The 17,500-nt window shown below is 46.9% G+C and overlaps 1 protein-coding gene across 1 annotated transcript in view; it reads right to left on the bottom strand.

Annotated features, from left to right (window-relative positions):
- The window catches only part of zmp:0000000896 (caspase recruitment domain-containing protein 10), a 47,573-nt gene that overhangs the window by 9,308 nt on the left and 20,765 nt on the right, over positions 1-17,500 (bottom strand). Inside the window, exons 10-18 of the mRNA XM_067454964.1 lie at positions 12,292-12,384; positions 12,148-12,178; positions 8,917-8,957; positions 8,730-8,818; positions 8,604-8,650; positions 7,165-7,288; positions 6,892-7,048; positions 5,468-5,591; positions 4,583-4,823 (exon numbers count right to left, since the gene is read on the bottom strand). Coding sequence (XP_067311065.1) covers positions 4,583-4,823; positions 5,468-5,591; positions 6,892-7,048; positions 7,165-7,288; positions 8,604-8,650; positions 8,730-8,818; positions 8,917-8,957; positions 12,148-12,178; positions 12,292-12,384 — 947 coding nt within the window. The remainder of the gene's footprint in view (positions 1-4,582; positions 4,824-5,467; positions 5,592-6,891; positions 7,049-7,164; positions 7,289-8,603; positions 8,651-8,729; positions 8,819-8,916; positions 8,958-12,147; positions 12,179-12,291; positions 12,385-17,500) is intronic.

Below are 17,500 nucleotides of genomic sequence, written 5' to 3' on the forward strand. Positions count from 1 at the left end.
CCCAACCCGTCCAGGGCCCGCTAACCGGCAGGCAAGCGCAAGGGGACGCGGCCCTGAGACGGGCCGGCTAGTGAGAACAGGAGCTGCTCGGGGGAGACGATGTTCGCATCCCTCCCCCACCCCCCCGGAGGAGGACCGGGGGGCCCTGACTGGTTTCGGTTCTGCCACTGGCTCTCCGGAGTCCAGCGGTACCCACATTTTAAGAGCAGTTTCCTCTCTCTCTGGGCCCCAAGAGGGTCAGGTTGGCAGTGTGCGACGCCCACGGGCCTTGTCACTCCTTTCCTACCCTCCCGTCGCCAGGGGGCAGTTGTGTGGGCCTCGAGGACGCCCCCGGGCCTTCTCACCCACACACTTCCTCTCTCGTGAGCACTCAGTCAACACTCCGGGCCGCCCACGGGCCTCCCGGGTCGGGGCTGAGTGCTTCACTTTCCTGCCTCCGGGCAGTGGGCAGCAGAGTGGGCTCAGAGGACGCCCCCGGGCCTTCTCACCCACTCTCTGTCCAAACCAGGAGTGCTCAGGCAACACTTCGGGCCGCCTCCGGGCCTCCCGAGTCGGGCCAGAGTACTCCGCTTCGCTGCCCCACCCCGGGCACGTCTGTGGTGCGGTTGGTCCCGCTTGCACGGTCTCTGGGGGCCTGGCTAGGTCCCCGGGCCGTCTTGCTGGCTCATCCGTACCATCAGACTCGGTTACGCGATTCAGTTCGCGCGCCGGCCGCCCAAGTACAGGGGCATCCTCTTCACCTCCGTGCGAAGCAGCGATGCTCAGGTCTTGAGGTCAGAGATCGAGGTCCTACTGGCGAAGGACGCGATCGAGCCGGTTCCTCCAGCCGATATGAATATATGAGCCGATATGGACCTGCGAGTTCTGAATCGGGCCCTGCACAAGCTCCCGTTCAGGATGTTGACGCAGAAACGCATTTTCCAATGCATCCGTCCCCAGGATTGGTTTGCAGCGATCGACCTGAAGGATGCGTACTTCAATGTGTCTTTCTCCCTCAACACAGACCGTTCCTACGTTTGGCGTTCGAGGGGAAAGCATATCAGTACAAGGTCCTGCCCTTCGGGCTGTCCCTGTCGCCCCGCGTCTTTACGAGGGTCGCGGAGGCAGCCATTGTTCCGTTCTGAGAACGCGGCGTTCGGATTCTCAACTACCTCGACGATTGGCTGATCCTAGCCCAGTCGAAGGACCAGTTGTGCGAACACAGGGACTTGGTGCTCAGTCACCTCAGCCAGTTGGGCCTTCGGGTCAACCGAGAGAAGAGCAAACTCTGTCCTACACAGAGGATCTCTTATCTCGGTATGGAGCTGGACTCGGTCAACCGGACTGCGCGCCTCTCCGAGGAGCAAGTCCAGTCGGTGTTGAACTGCTTGAATATGTTCAAGAGCAGGACAGCGGTCCCACTGAAATTCTTTCAGAGGCTCCTGGGGCATATGGCATCTGCAGCCGCGGTCACGCCGCTCGGATTGCTTCATATGAGACCGCTTCAACGCTGGCTCAATGGCCGAGTCCCGAGGTGGGCGTGGCAGAGCGGGCAGTACCGGGTCCCAGTGACTCCTTACTGCCGCCAAACCTTCAGCCCGTGGTCCAGCACTTCGTTTCTCCGGGCCGGGGTGCCCCTAGAACAAGTGTCCAGGCATGCTGTGCTATTCACGGATGCCTCCACCACGGGCTGGGGGGCCACGTACAACGGGCATGCAGTTGCTGGTCTGTGGACGGGGCCGCAATTGCATTGGCATATCAATTGCCTCGAGTTACTGGCAGTACATCTGGCACTCCGCCGCCTCAAGGGGCCGCTGCGTGGCAAGCGTGTACTGGTCCGTACGGACAGCACCACGGCCGTTGCGTACATCAACCGTCAGGGTGGTCTACGCTCCCGTCGTCTGCTCCAACTCGCCCGCCACCTCCTCCTGTGGAGTCAGAAGCAGCTGAGGTCGCTTCGGGCCATTCATGTCCCTGGTGTGCTGAACCAGACAGCCGACGAGCTCTCTCGTCAGCCGACACCTCCGGGAGAGGGGGACAACCCAACCCCCAGGCGGTCCAGCTGATATGGGACCAGTTCGGAGCCGCACAGGTCGACCTGTTTGCCTCTCCGGACTCGACCCATTGCCAGTGGTACTATTCCCTGACCGGGGGTACCCTCGGCATAGATGCACTGGCGCACAGCTGGCCCCGGGACCTACGCAAGTATGCGTTTCCCCCAGTGAGCCTTCTTGCACAGACTCTGTGCAAGGTCAGGGAGGACGAGGAGCAGGTCTTGTTAGTTGCGCCGTATTGGCCCAACCGGACCTGGTTCCCAGAACTCACACTCCTCTCGACAGCCCCTCCTTGGCCGATTCCCCTGAGGAAGGACCTTCTTTCTCAGGGACGGGGCACACTATGGCACCCGCGTCCAGACCTCTGGAATCTTCATGTCTGGTCCCTGGACGGGACGCGGAGGTTCTAGATGGACTACCACAAGCTGTCGTAGATACCATCGCTTCAGCTAGAGCCCCCTCTACGAGGCGCCTCTATGCTCTGAAGGGGAACCTGTTCGTTGAGTGGTGCGCTTCCCGGGAAGACCCCCGAAGGTGTTCGATCAGTGTCGTGCTTTCCTTCCTGCAAGATGGGTTGGAGAGAAGGCTGTCTCCCTCCACCCTCAAGGTATATGCTGCAGCAATAGCAGTGTACCATGATGTAGTAGAAGGTAAGTCCGTGGGGAAGCACGACCTAGTCGTCAGGTTCCTCAGAGGTGCGAGGAGACTAAATCCTCCTCGTCCATCCTCGATACCCTCTTGGGACTTAGCTCTAGTGCTCCGAGCACTTCAGAGCCCTCCCTTCGAGCCTTTGGCGTCTTGTGAGTTGAAAATCTTGTCAATGAAGACAGTGCTCCTGACGGCATTGGCCTCGATCAAGAGGGTAGGGGACCTGCATGCACTTTCGGTCAACGAATCGTGCCTAGAGTTCGGGCCGGGTAACTCTCACGTTGTCCTGAGACCCCGGCCCGGATATGTGCCCAAGGTTCCTACCACTCCCTTCCGGGATCAGGTGGTGAACCTGCAAGCGCTGCCTTCGGAGGAGGCAGACCCAGCCCTGGCTTTGTTGTGTCCGGTCCGCGCTCTTCGCGCTTACGTTGACCGGACCCAAAGCCTTTGGACCTCAGAGCAACTCTTCGTCTGTTACGGAGGCCAGCAGAAGGGGAAGGCTGTCTCCAAGCAGAGGTTAGCCCACTGGATAGTGGATGCTATAGTCTTGGCCTACCAGTCCCAAGACGTGCCTTGCCCGTTCGGTGTAAGAGCTCACTCCACTCGGAGTGTTGCTTCTTCCTGGGCGCTGGCTCAAGGCGCCTCGCTGACAGACATATGTAGAGCTGCGGGCTGGGCGACACCTAACACGTTTGCTAGATTCTATAGCTTACGTGTAGAGCCGGTATCTTCCCGCATCCTCGCCCCCAGGGGCCAGGAGCGCTAAGTGCCCGTTCTAAGTGTCGGCTTGCGAAACGCCACTCCCGCCCTCTGGGCCGGATACGTGCGTCTATTGTCTCCAGTTGTGTTCCCCGGGAAACCGGCTAACCCTGTCGAGCTCCTCCGTCACCCCTCCGGTGTCAGACGTTGCGGACCGTCTGACGCCAGGCCTGCACCCGTATGCTTGTGAAACGTGGCTGTAGGCTGGGTTCCATATGTAGCGGTTCCCTCACGGCAACCCCATATGTGTATTCTTCCACGGTACCAGCTACCCTTCGGGCTAGCCCCGTGTCTTTCCCTCGACAGAGCCCGCTCTGTCGTCTCTGGGCGTGTTCTTTCCCCCCTTCAGTCAGGCTGGAACCACCCCAGAGACTGCCATATGTTGCACTACCCTGCCAGGTTAGTCCTTATGTGTATTCTGCCACCTCTCCTTCCCTGAAGGACGTGGCCCCGCAGCGTACCCTCTCTCTCAAGTACGAGGTAGGCACGCTTTCCCAGCGTTATCCAATAGTCATTCTGAGTGGGTCTTGCAGAAACAGCAGTGACTGTACTCCCTGCTTAGAGCCCTGACTTCCGTACCATACTAGACGGTGCAGTGCGCTCAAGCAGGACGCTGGAAGGGCCAGCATCCTGGCGTTTTCCATAGGGATCCCATTCGTCGGTTCAGTTCTGACGTACGTCGAACGTGACCGACTGAAAGGGAACGTCTCGGTTACGTATGTAACCCTCGTTCCCTGAAGGAGGGAACGGAGACGTACGTCCCGTCGCCAGATGCTGTGCTTCCGCTGGGAGTCCGGTCACCTTTCGGCTCCTCAGCAGAAAAAGCGCTGATCTACCATTCCACTTCCTATTTATACCCGCGCTGCGGGGCGGAGCGTGGAATGCGTGATCGCATGCCAAATTTCATTGGCTCGTTGTTAGATGCTCGAAGTAGGATTGGTCTCTAAAGTAAGATCCCATTCGTCGGTTCAGTTCTGACGTACGTCTCCGTTCCCTCCTTCAGGGAACGAGGGTTACATACGTAACCGAGACGTTTTCTTTGTAATTATAATTTTTGGTGTGAACGGGCCTTTATGGTCAGAAGTATTATTTTATTTAAATTCCTCATAATATTTAAGTGTTCAGTGTGTGTTTTTGTGTACCTGTTGTAGTTGGGCACAGCTCCGCCCTGCAGTGGCGCCCCCGTGTGTTTGTCCACACGAACGCAGCGCCACTGATATTTGCCGTTATAACGCGTGTCAGTGACGTGCAAAACGTCATCACAGCGAACCCTGAGACACAGCGGGTCGCCGTGGGAACTGAGGTCAAGGTTCACGCGCACATAGAACGAGTCGGCGCCGGTGAAGGATGGAGACGAGAGTTCAGCCAATAAACGAGAGTAACCTGAAACAAAACATATTGAATTAGATAATAATCGATCTTTATCTAAATAAACAAAGATCTTATGACATTGCTGATATATAAATTCTGATCTCTCTCTCTCTGCATATATGTTTCTCTTTAATTAACTACTGTTTTACAGTAAAAATTAATTACACAGCAAAATATTTACAATAAAATTATATAAACACAGAAAAAAAGACAACATCCTAATGAGATGCATTGTTTTGCGATCACATTAATCTCACTCAGTGTTGCTTGTTTAAAGGATGTTTAGGAGTTTTATCAGGAGAACTAAACTTCAACATCACTGCAAACAAAGATCATCTTTCATCGGTATTTTAGTCTTGTTCTCCGGTATGAAGATAAACTGATAAAGCTGAAGTGAGCGCATGATTAAACCAAATGGAGTCAGAAAAATAATCGTTTTTGCCTTTTGAATCAAGTTCATTTTTCTGACCCCACTGGTAGATATTTGTTCTTGTTTGAATACACTTAATATATTGCGTCATTTTGCTTCACTAGTAAATGTTTTTGGATCTGAGAAGGTTCGAATGTTTTTTCCTGGAAATCAAGACACAAATACTTGAGTGAAAGCATCACGTTGTGTAGTGAACTACAGATGTTAGAGGATGTTTGTCTCTCACCCTCCTGGTTGTGTGTGTATTTGAGTGCGTTCGGTTCGGTCCACCACTGCAGTGAGAAATGAGCCACTTCAGCCGTACACTGACTGAGACGAACACGGGCCTCGCCCAACAACACCTGGTCCAGCTGACACACAACAAAACAAGCATTCAAATGATCATAAGGGTTCATGGAAAGGGGCGGGGCTTAGACATCATGATTGGTCAGGTACAATGAATCTAATAAATAAACCTACAATTTGAGATACTCAATGTGAATTTTTAATTCAATATCTATTGTCTTCATCATTATTCAGGTCCAAATCCCTGGTCAGGATGGACCAATCACAGTTGTTTACTAGATATGCATTATTTTCACCGTGATACAGGCACTGTATTACAGTGGTTTGCTTCATACCTCAAGAATGGGAATTTATCTGTGAATAAAGCTTTTTCCTCATCATCTGCGCATGTCTTGTGTGGTGTACCCCAGGGATCTGTTTTGGGACCTTCGTTGTTTTCCCTTTATATGTTTCCCTTGGCCCACATTTTTCAGAAATACAATATTTCTTATCACTGTTAAGCAGACGATTCTCACTTTTAACTTCCTGTAATGCTTGACACCCCCGTTTCATTCAATGTGTTATTGACGTGTGAATGATATCAAGAGGTGGATGACAAATCCTTTTCTGCAGCTACATGAGGATAAACCAGAGGTTGTTCTGCACGTTCCTCCCCTGCTCTGGAAGCCCAGTTAGCTCCTCTCTCAACCAGCGTGAACTTTGACGCTATTTTTGACACACCGATTACTGATCTATCATTCAGATCTATAAGTTAAAGCATCTTCTTATAACTAAAGATTTCGAAGTTGTGATTTGTGATTAGATTAGTGTAACTCTTGATTCTGGTCACCCTCAATCTTGTATGGAAGCCCGTTGACACCACTAAATAAAAGAATAAAAAGAGTAATTACAACTTTTTATCTCACATTTCTGACTTTTTTTCTCACAATTGCGTGATATAAAGTCCCAATTCTGTGATATAAAGTCACAATTGCGTAATATAAAGTCACAATTCTGAGATATAAAGTCACAATAATGTGATATAAAGTCACAATTGCGTAATATAAAGTCACAATTCTGAGATATAAAGTCACAATAATGTGATTTAAAGTCACAATTGCGTAATATAAAGTCACAATTCTTAATCACACTTCTGACTGAGAAATAATTCTGCCTTTATATCACGCAATTGCGACTCTAAATCTCAGAATTCTGACTTATAACTCACAATTGTGAGAAAAAAAGTCAGAATACTGAGATAAAAAGTCGCAGTTGCTCTTTTTATTTTGTTATTTAGTGGCGGAAACGGGCTGCCATAATCTTGAGCTTGTGTTTCAGTGAAGGAGGAACTTCCTGTCTGACAGGAAGCAGTTAGCAGCCTCTCACCTCCAGGAGTTCACTGCCCTCCTTCAGACCGCATCGCTCCGCGGCCGACCCCGCCTTCACCGTCTGCACGAACACGCCCGTCCGGTTGCCCCCGACGATGGTGATGTCATTGGCCAGACTGATGCTTCTGGGCGAAGAGGAGAGCGCTGGAGCCGAGCTGAGAAAGGAACGAGACGCAGTTGAGGAGAGTTTAGAGTTTACTAAACCCTGATAAAGGGAAGGCGAATCTAGTGTGAAAGCAGCCGGACTCCAGTGGTGATGAAGAGCTTGTACCACGGTGAGGATGAGGATGAGGAAGGTTCGATCAGGAGGGTCGGTGTCACGGTGATCACATCAGGAGGAAAGAGTTGAGATGGCAGGGAACTCCACGAACTCAACAGACACGAGTCTAAATCCTCTACAACACACACACACACACACACACACACACACACACACACACACACACACATATTACTAACAGCTAGTATACAAACTTCATGTCCACATACTGATCGTGAAAAAGACAGAGGGACAGAGACAGCATATCAAAGCATCATCACGCAACTTTTCCTCAATTAGTTTACTTATAATTGTCAAAATTATTAAAAATGTCATTTTTGTCAAAATACCAAATTTTCCCTAGCGGGAAAAATACGAGTAAATATTGAACAGTTATTTTTAACCTTTTTGTTACCTTAAATATTTAATTTATTAACATGCTTTGGTGCATCATAATTATGGCATTGTTTTACATTGTTTTACAATACATTATTATAAACATACAATTACATAATTAAAATAATTATTATGTTTGAATGTGAATAATTGTGATTAATCATTTGACAGCCCTAATAAAAAGTCAAAATTAGGACAAAGACGAAATTATGACAGAAATCTTGATTATGAGACAAAAAGTCAAAATTAGGACAAAGACGAAATTATGACAGAAATCTTGATTATGAGATAAAAAGTCAAAATTATGACAAAGACAAATTTATGACAAATCGTGGTTATGAAATAAAAAGTCAAAATTATGACAAAGACGAAATTATGACATAAATCGTGAATATGAGATAAAAAGTCAAAATTATAACAAAGACGAATTTATGACATAAATCGTGAATGAGATAAAAATTCAAAATTATGACAAAGACAAATTTATGACATAAATCGTGGTTATGAAATAAAAAGTACACATTTTGACAAAGACGAAATTATGACAAATTGTGATTATGAGATAAAAAGTCAAAATTATGGCAAAGGACGAAATTTTGACATAAATCGGGATTATGAGATAAAAAGTCAAAATTATGACAAAGTAAATCCTAATTATGAAATAAGAAGTTGAAATTGATATACTTAATCGTATGAGATAAAAAAAAGTCTAAATTAAGAGATTAATAAATTTAAATTGAAAACAGTCAAAAAATGACTTTCTGTCACAATGTCAATTTGAACTCTTCATGTAACATATTTAATATGCTGTGCCTGTTAATGGCCTAATAATTAGCTTTAACCTTTTCAAAATGTACATTAGTTTACATATTAATTCAGGGGGGGGGGGGGGAGTAAGCAGAAAATATAAGTGACATCGCATAGCAAAAATGAAGCTCAGAATCAATTCTGCAGTTCATATGAATTGATTCAGAGTCGTTGAAGAAAGAATCGTTTTTTTCTCTCTCATCTTGGAGGAAGATGCACATACATACAGACGGCTGTATCACACACACCTGGATGAGTCTCGTTCTCGTCGCTCCCCCAAGAGTTCAGATCAAACCTGCAAACACACGCAGACAGTGAGCAGCCAGCGAATCACGATTCAGCGAATCACATTCATTGATTTACTTCTCTCTTACTCCACGTTTACTCTGCGGTTGATGGAGTTCATGCAGGGAGGAAACGGGAATGTGGAGAGTCTGTTGATGTCCCTCTCCGTGTTACACTCCTGCACAATCACAACACATACAGTGAGGTTTCATCTCACCACACATTCATCTGCGCATCTTAAAATGATCGCATCTTAAAATGATCCAAATTATTCACCGGCGTCAGCAGATTCTCCTCGGAATTTGAGCCGCAAGAATCTGGGACACAAACACAACACCATCAGTTCAAAAAAACATGTTCTCATGTTCTGATAAAAAAACAAAAATGTTTTCATGACATTCCCATTAACATTTAAAAAACTGGACATTCTCGGAACTTTCAGGAATTACATTTCCATAACTTAATGAAAAAAAAGTTGTCAGAATGTCCAGTTTTTAAATGTTTAAATGTCAATAAAGGTTACTGGAAGAACGTTCATAACTTTGAGAGAACCTTGCCAGAAAGTTAGCCAAAGTTATTACACGGCTCTGTGAAATACTTGATTCTGATTGGTCAATCGCGCATTCCAGTGGTATGTTATTTCCAGATAACACACCGCTCATCCGGGTACTGCGAGTTATCTTGACCGGTACTACTTCTGTGCTTAACGCTGGCGCCATCTTGTGGCTTAAACAGCCGTGGGTTACAATGGAAGACTTCAAGGCAGGTTTCCTTTATAACGTTTTAAATATAGATATTTTTCTGACACAAACGCATCGATTGGAATCAGAAGGCTCTATTAACCCATCGGAGTCGTGTGGAGCACGTTATTTGACGGACAGCTGCATTTTTTATGGACTTCAAACACAACTACAACTACTGCTGGGATTAACGTTAGCCTGGACTTTTTAAATATAACTCTGATTGTATTTGTCTGACAGAAGAATGTCATAAACACCTATAATGACCTGAGGGTGAGTAAATCATAGGCTTGGTTTCATTTTTGGGTGAACTAACCCTTTCAGCATTCATTTTCAACATTTAGCAGCAATAGATAAAGGCTTAAAGCAGGTTGGAACTGTTTTTCTTCGCAGAAGCTTTGCGTAAGAGCTAATAAAATATTTAATCTCGAGACAATATTTAGTGTCTAATTTATTTGAGACTAGTAGCCGTGTAATAAGCGGGATAATGTACACCCAGCCGGTTGTTATCTCAGAATAAACCCCTTCAGAGTGACGCTCCGCTTCACGTCGGGGTCCTGATCACTCTGGCGGGGTTTATTCTGCGATAACAACCGGCTGGGTGGACATTATCCCTTACTTTTGATTACATTCCCGGATCCCTGGGAAATAAATGATAATGTTGCGAAAATCATCAATGAATTACTAAACAAAATCGATTTGAGCTGTAAAATAGGTCTACAATAGAGTCATTATTCAGTTCAGTGTTGATTCGTTCAGTTCGATAACAGTGTCACTGTTCTTCAGTTATTAACCCAGCCGACCGGAAACGTTCTCAGCAGTTTTCCTGAGATGTTTAGTTTTGGTTTCTTGGTTTCTGATTATGTTCCTTGTTTGTGTCTATGGTTACGTATTAGCAGGGCCACACGGAATCTCTGGAATGTTTTTGTGATTTCTGCGCAGATTTTTTTGTAAAATCTGTGGAATTCTGTGGAATGGCTTTAAATGTGTTAAAAAGATTTTGGAACTAAAAATGTAAGAACTGAAAGCATTATAAATAAAATATAAAATATTCACTTCTTAACTTTTATTTAAGGTTTACAATACAACTCCAAATAGAATGTTAATGTTCAATGTTTTTTTTTTAAACAAAGCTTGATCTCTCTTATTGCAGGCTGCATCCACTAAAAGATGGAGAAAATATTAATTTATCAATTATATTGTAGACAATTCATTACAGTTTTTCTCAGTGGCTTTGGTGCATTTCTCGAATCAAACTCACAATTTGCAAAACGGTAAGTGGATTTCTCAAAACAATTTGTATAAATAGCAAAACACTGTGGATAACCTGCAAAAGCCACTCTCTTACTCAAAATCCTTAGTTCATCTATCAGAAGGAAATATCTGTGTCAAGTGAAAGTCCTTGTGTCATTGTGTACGGATAAGACAGTCAGATTGTTTAGCCATGTTGGCAATTTAACAGTTTACTCTGGAGGGATGTTCTGATGGAAACTACGGCTAAAGTTTTGATGACAATTATTGTCAATTGTAAGTTACATCTTAGTGTACTTAGTGCACACAAAAAAACCTAGAGAAGAAATGTAAAATTTTCTATTTCCTGAAATAGGAAAAACTGTACATGCGGTGCTGTAGATATATATATATATATATCTGCTAGTTGATGTTTCATGAGAAGCACCTTCGTTAGAGAAAGTCAAGATTTATCTCGGAGCAATTTACCAATGCAGGACAGATTTAGAAAAAAGTCTAATGGAAATATAGAAAGTATAGAAATATGCTTGACATATTATGATAACTTATTCAACCATTTTGCATGTAACGACTTATGCTTAAGCAACGGATAATGTAGGAAACAGCAGAGAATTGTCCATAATCATTGGCACGGATGTACCAAAGCATTTGCAACTCGTTCAAAGAAATGAGAAACTGCTTTTTTGATGTGCACAAGAGACACAATGATGTGAGAACTGAACAGGTAGTTTTGAGAATTTCAATTCTGATCTGAGAAACGTACCAAAGCGTCTGAGAAAAACAATTTCATATCATTCAACAACAGAGCAAAATAAATAAGTACCTACTGAAGTAAATAAACGAACACATTTTAATAGCTATAATTAAGTTCTTTTTGTAGACAAGTGACATTTCCTTAACTCCTCTGAGGTTAATTTTATTTTAGACATTTTAAAATATCACTCTCTCACTAAAAAAAAATTCACATTAATTAGCACAGCCCACAACCCCTCACCATCACACAGGAAATTGTGTTTGCTTCTCAAACGACGGGCATTACAATCGCGCGCAGATTCCGTGTGCTCTAATACTGCTGATTAGTATCACTTGTGTTTGGTTCTGTTTGCCATGTGTATCTTTGCTCCTGTTTTAGTTCAGTTCCTTGTCGGTTCTCGTTTATGTGGTTTGCTAGTTTCCACTCCTCCGTCTCGACAAGTCAAGTTTGAGTTTGAATGTTCATCTCAGAACTTCTTTCAGAACATCAGAGAAAATGTAACGTTATACAAATGTTGTCACAATTCTAAAATGGAATGTTCCTCAACGTTTTTAGAACATTAGCAAAACGTTATTTAGTTCAAGTTTTGTACTCAGGTGATAATATCACTGAAACCACACACACACACACACACACACACACACACACACACACACACGCGCGCGCGCGCGCACGCACGCACACACATCAGTGACCAGTGTTTCTCACACACACACACACACACACACACACGCGCACACACACACACACACACACACTTACCTTCAGACTGCTCACAGATCTGAGAGGTCGACTGTAAAAACACAATAACAATATGAGGGATCAAGAACACATACGTGTGTGTGTGCGTGTGCGTGCGTGTGCGTGCGTGTGTGTGTGTGTGTGCGCGTGCATGTGAACTCTGACCTTTTGAAGTCTGAAGTTGATTGGACCAGGACTCAGATCAACAGAACAGCACGGCCCGAAACACTGATCCTCACTGAACAACGACAGATGAGACTACAAACACACACGCACACACACACACACACACACACACACACACACACACACACACACACACACACACACACACACACACACACACACACACACACACACACACACACATCTGTTAGCATCTGTTACAGTATAAATTTAACATATAAATGTCTACTAAACAAAATTAAAATAAACTAAAACAGCTAAAATTCTATATGTAAACTGTCACGGGTATATCATATTTTAATGATTAATTCTGTCCATTTTATTGGACAACCAGGATCCCAAGCTCCATGTATTTGTTAACATTGCAAATAGATAAACATATATTACTTATGAAAATGTATCTCAACATGTCATAAAAATGTATGAAACTAAAAAGTTATGGAAATGAATAAGATCATTAAAAGTCATGTAAAATATTTAAAAAATAAATATTCTTGTAAATGAAAAAGAGTCAATGTTAAATACAAAAAAAACATATGTATGTACAGTATGTATGTATAGTAATAAAATCTTAAAAGATTACATTACTTTCTATTATTATTATTTTTTAGAAATCACTGAGAAATGTGCATTTGTGAGTTAAAAAAAGCACAAAAGTTTGACTCTTGAACAACATTCAGTTCTTGACACATCTATAAATGAGCACAATAATCTAGTTTATTAATTGAGTTTTAGGATGGTGTCGCCGTGAGTGAAGCTTGACTCGTCTGTGAACAAGTGCAGTAGTTTTAGGATGGGGTCGCCGTGAGTGAAGCTTGACTCGTCTGTAAACGAGGGCAGTAGTTTTAGGATGGGGTCGCCGTGAGTGAAGCTTGACTCGTCTGTAAACGAGGGCAGTAGTTTTAGGATGGGGTCGCCGTGAGTGAAGCTTGACTCGTCTGTAAACGAGTGCAGTAGTTTTAGGATGGGGTCGCGGTGAGTGAAGCTTGACTCGTCTGTAAACGAGGGCAGTAGTTTTAGGATGGGGTCGCCGTGAGTGAAGCTTGACTCGTCTGTGAACGAGGGCAGTAGTTTTAGGATGGGGTCGCCGTGAGTGAAGCTTGACTCGTCTGTAAACGAGTGCAGTAGTTTTAGGATGGGGTCGCTGTGAGCGAAGCTTGACTCGTCTGTAAACGAGTGCAGTAGTTTTAGGATGGGGTCGCTGTGAGTGAAGCTTGACTCGTCTGTAAACGAGTGCAGTAGTTTTAAGATGGGGTCGCTGTGAGCGAAGCTTGACTCGTCTGTAAACGAGTGCAGTAGTTTTAGGATGGGGTCGCCGTGAGTGAAGCTTGACTCGTCTGTAAACGAGGGCAGTAGTTTTAGGATGGGGTCGCCGTGAGTGAAGCTTGACTCGTCTGTGAACGAGTGCAGTAGTTTTAGGGTGGGGTCGCCGTGAGTGAAGCTTGACTCGTCTGTAAACGAGTGCAGTAGTTTTAGGATGGGGTCGCCGTGAGTGAAGCTTGACTCGTCTGTAAACGAGGGCAGTAGTTTTAGGATGGGGTCGCCGTGAGCGAAGCTTGACTCGTCTGTAAACGAGGGCAGTAGTTTTAGGATGGGGTCGCCGTGAGCGAAGCTTGACTCGTCTGTGAACGAGTGCAGTAGTTTTAGGATGGGGTCGCCGTGAGCGAAGCTTGACTCGTCTGTGAACGATTGCAGTAGTTTTAGGATGGGGTCGCCGTGAGCGAAGCTTGACTCGTCTGTAAACGAGGGCAGTAGTTTTAGGATTGGGTCGCCGTGAGTGAAGCTTGACACGTCTGTGAACGAGTGCAGTAGTTTTAGGATGGGGTCGCCGTGAGTGAAGCTTGACTCGTCTGTAAACGAGTGCAGTAGTTTTAGGATGGGGTCGCCGTGAGTGAAGCTTGACTCGTCTGTAAACGAGGGCAGTAGTTTTAGGATGGGGTCGCCGTGAGTGAAGCTTGACTCGTCTGTAAACGAGGGCAGTAGTTTTAGGATGGGGTCGCCGTGAGTGAAGCTTGACTCGTCTGTAAACGAGGGCAGTAGTTTTAGGATGGGGTCGCCGTGAGTGAAGCTTGACTCGTCTGTAAACGAGGGCAGTAGTTTTAGGATGGGGTCGCCGTGAGTGAAGCTTGACTCGTCTGTAAACGAGGGCAGTAGTTTTAGGATGGGGTCGCCGTGAGTGAAGCTTGACTCGTCTGTAAACGAGGGCAGTAGTTTTAGGATGGGGTGGCCGTGAGTGAAGCTTGACTCGTCTGTAAACGAGGGCAGTAGTTTTAGGATGGGGTCGCCGTGAGTGAAGCTTGACTCGTCTGTAAACGAGGGCAGTAGTTTTAGGATGGGGTCGCCGTGAGGGAAGCTTGACTCGTCTGTAAACGAGGGCAGAAGTTTTAGGATGGGGTCGCCGTGAGTGAAGCTTGACACGTCTGTGAACGAGTGCAGTAGTTTTAGGATGGGGTCGCCGTGAGTGAAGCTTGACTCGTCTGTAAACGAGGGCAGTAGTTTTAGGATGGGGTCGCCGTGAGTGAAGCTTGACTCGTCTGTAAACGAGGGCAGTAGTTTTAGGATGGGGTCGCCGTGAGTGAAGCTTGACTCGTCTGTAAACGAGGGCAGTAGTTTTAGGATGGGGTCGCCGTGAGTGAAGCTTGACTCGTCTGTAAACGAGGGAAGTAGTTTTAGGATGGGGTCGCCGTGAGTGAAGCTTGACTCGTCTGTAAACGAGGGCAGTAGTTTTAGGATGGGGTCGCCGTGAGTGAAGCTTGACTCGTCTGTAAACGAGGGCAGTAGTTTTAGGATGGGGTCGCCGTGAGTGAAGCTTGACTCGTCTGTAAACGAGGGCAGTAGTTTTAGGATGGGGTCGCCGTGAGCGAAGCTTGACTCGTCTGCAAACGAGGGCAGTAGTTTTAGGATGGGGTCGCCGTGAGCGAAGCTTGACTCGTCTGTAAACGAGGGCAGTAGTTTTAGGATGGGGTCGCCGTGAGTGAAGCTTGACTCGTCTGCAAACGAGGGCAGTAGTTTTAGGATGGGGTCGCCGTGAGTGAAGCTTGACTCGTCTGCAAACGAGGGCAGTAGTTTTAGGATGGGGTCGCCGTGAGTGAAGCTTGACTCGTCTGCAAACGAGGGCAGTAGTTTTAGGATGGGGTCGCCGTGAGTGAAGCTTGACTCGTCTGCAAACGAGGGCAGTAGTTTTAGGATGGGGTCGCCGTGAGCGAAGCTTGACTCGTCTGTAAACGAGGGCAGTAGTTTTAGGATGGGGTCGCCGTGAGCGAAGCTTGACTCGTCTGTAAACGAGGGCAGTAGTTTTAGGATGGGGTCGCCGTGAGCGAAGCTTGACTCGTCTGTAAACGAGGGCAGTAGTTTTAGGATGGGGTCGCCGTGAGCGAAGCTTGACTCGTCTGTAAACGAGGGCAGTAGTTTTAGGATGGGGTCGCCGTGAGCGAAGCTTGACTCGTCTGTAAACGAGGGCAGTAGTTTTAGGATGGGGTCGCCGTGAGCGAAGCTTGACTCGTCTGCAAACGAGGGCAGTAGTTTTAGGATGGGGTCGCCGTGAGTGAAGCTTGACTCGTCTGCAAACGAGGGCAGTAGTTTTAGGATGGGGTCGCCGTGAGTGAAGCTTGACTCGTCTGCAAACGAGGGCAGTAGTTTTAGGATGGGGTCGCCGTGAGTGAAGCTTGACTCGTCTGCAAACGAGGGCAGTAGTTTTAGGATGGGGTCGCCGTGAGTGAAGCTTGACTCGTCTGCAAACGAGGGCAGTAGTTTTAGGATGAGGTCGCCGTGAGTGAAGCTTGACTCGTCTGCAAACGAGGGCAGTAGTTTTAGGATGGGGTCGCCGTGAGTGAAGCTTGACTCGTCTGCAAACGAGGGCAGTAGTTTTAGGATGGGGTCGCCGTGAGTGAAGCTTGACTCGTCTGCAAACGAGGGCAGTAGTTTTAGGATGGGGTCGCCGTGAGTGAAGCTTGACTCGTCTGCAAACGAGGGCAGTAGTTTTAGGATGGGGTCGCCGTGAGTGAAGCTTGACTCGTCTGCAAACGAGGGCAGTAGTTTTAGGATGGGGTCGCCGTGAGTGAAGCTTGACTCGTCTGCAAACGAGGGCAGTAGTTTTAGGATGGGGTCGCCGTGAGTGAAGCTTGACTCGTCTGCAAACGAGGGCAGTAGTTTTAGGATGGGGTCGCCGTGAGTGAAGCTTGACTCGTCTGCAAACGAGGGCAGTAGTTTTAGGATGGGGTCGCCGTGAGTGAAGCTTGACTCGTCGGCAAACGAGGGCAGTAGTTTTAGGATGGGGTCGCCGTGAGTGAAGCTTGACTCGTCGGCAAACGAGGGCAGTAGTTTTAGGATGGGGTCGCCGTGAGTGAAGCTTGACTCGTCGGCAAACGAGGGCAGTAGTTTTAGGATGGGGTCGCCGTGAGTGAAGCTTGACTCGTCGGCAAACGAGGGCAGTAGTTTTAGGATGGGGTCGCCGTGAGTGAAGCTTGACTCGTCTGTAAACGAGGGCAGTAGTTTTAGGATGGGGTCGCCGTGAGTGAAGCTTGACTCGTCTGCAAACGAGGGCAGTAGTTTTAGGATGGGGTCGCCGTGAGTGAAGCTTGACTCGTCTGCAAACGAGGGCAGTAGTTTTAGGATGGGGTCGCCGTGAGTGAAGCTTGACTCGTCTGCAAACGAGGGCAGTAGTTTTAGGATGGGGTCGCCGTGAGTGAAGCTTGACTCGTCTGCAAACGAGGGCAGTAGTTTTAGGATGGGGTCGCCGTGAGTGAAGCTTGACTCGTCGGCAAACGAGGGCAGTAGTTTTAGGATGGGGTCGCCGTGAGTGAAGCTTGACTCGTCGGCAAACGAGGGCAGTAGTTTTAGGATGGGGTCGCCGTGAGTGAAGCTTGACTCGTCGGCAAACGAGGGCAGTAGTTTTAGGATGGGGTCGCCGTGAGTGAAGCTTGACTCGTCGGCAAACGAGGGCAGTAGTTTTAGGATGGGGTCGCCGTGAGTGAAGCTTGACTCGTCTGTAAACGAGGGCAGTAGTTTTAGGATCGGGTCGCCGTGAGTGAAGCTTGACTCGTCTGTAAACGAGGGCAGTAGTTTTAGGATGGGGTTGCCGTGAGTGAAGCTTGACTCGTCTGTAAACGAGGGCAGTAGTTTTAGGATGGGGTCGCCGTGAGTGAAGCTTGACTCGTCTGCAAACGAGGGCAGTAGTTTTAGGATGGGG

Source organism: Pseudorasbora parva, chromosome 2 (assembly GCF_024679245.1).
Source record: "Pseudorasbora parva isolate DD20220531a chromosome 2, ASM2467924v1, whole genome shotgun sequence".
In the NCBI taxonomy this organism is placed as follows: domain Eukaryota; kingdom Metazoa; phylum Chordata; class Actinopteri; order Cypriniformes; family Gobionidae; genus Pseudorasbora; species Pseudorasbora parva.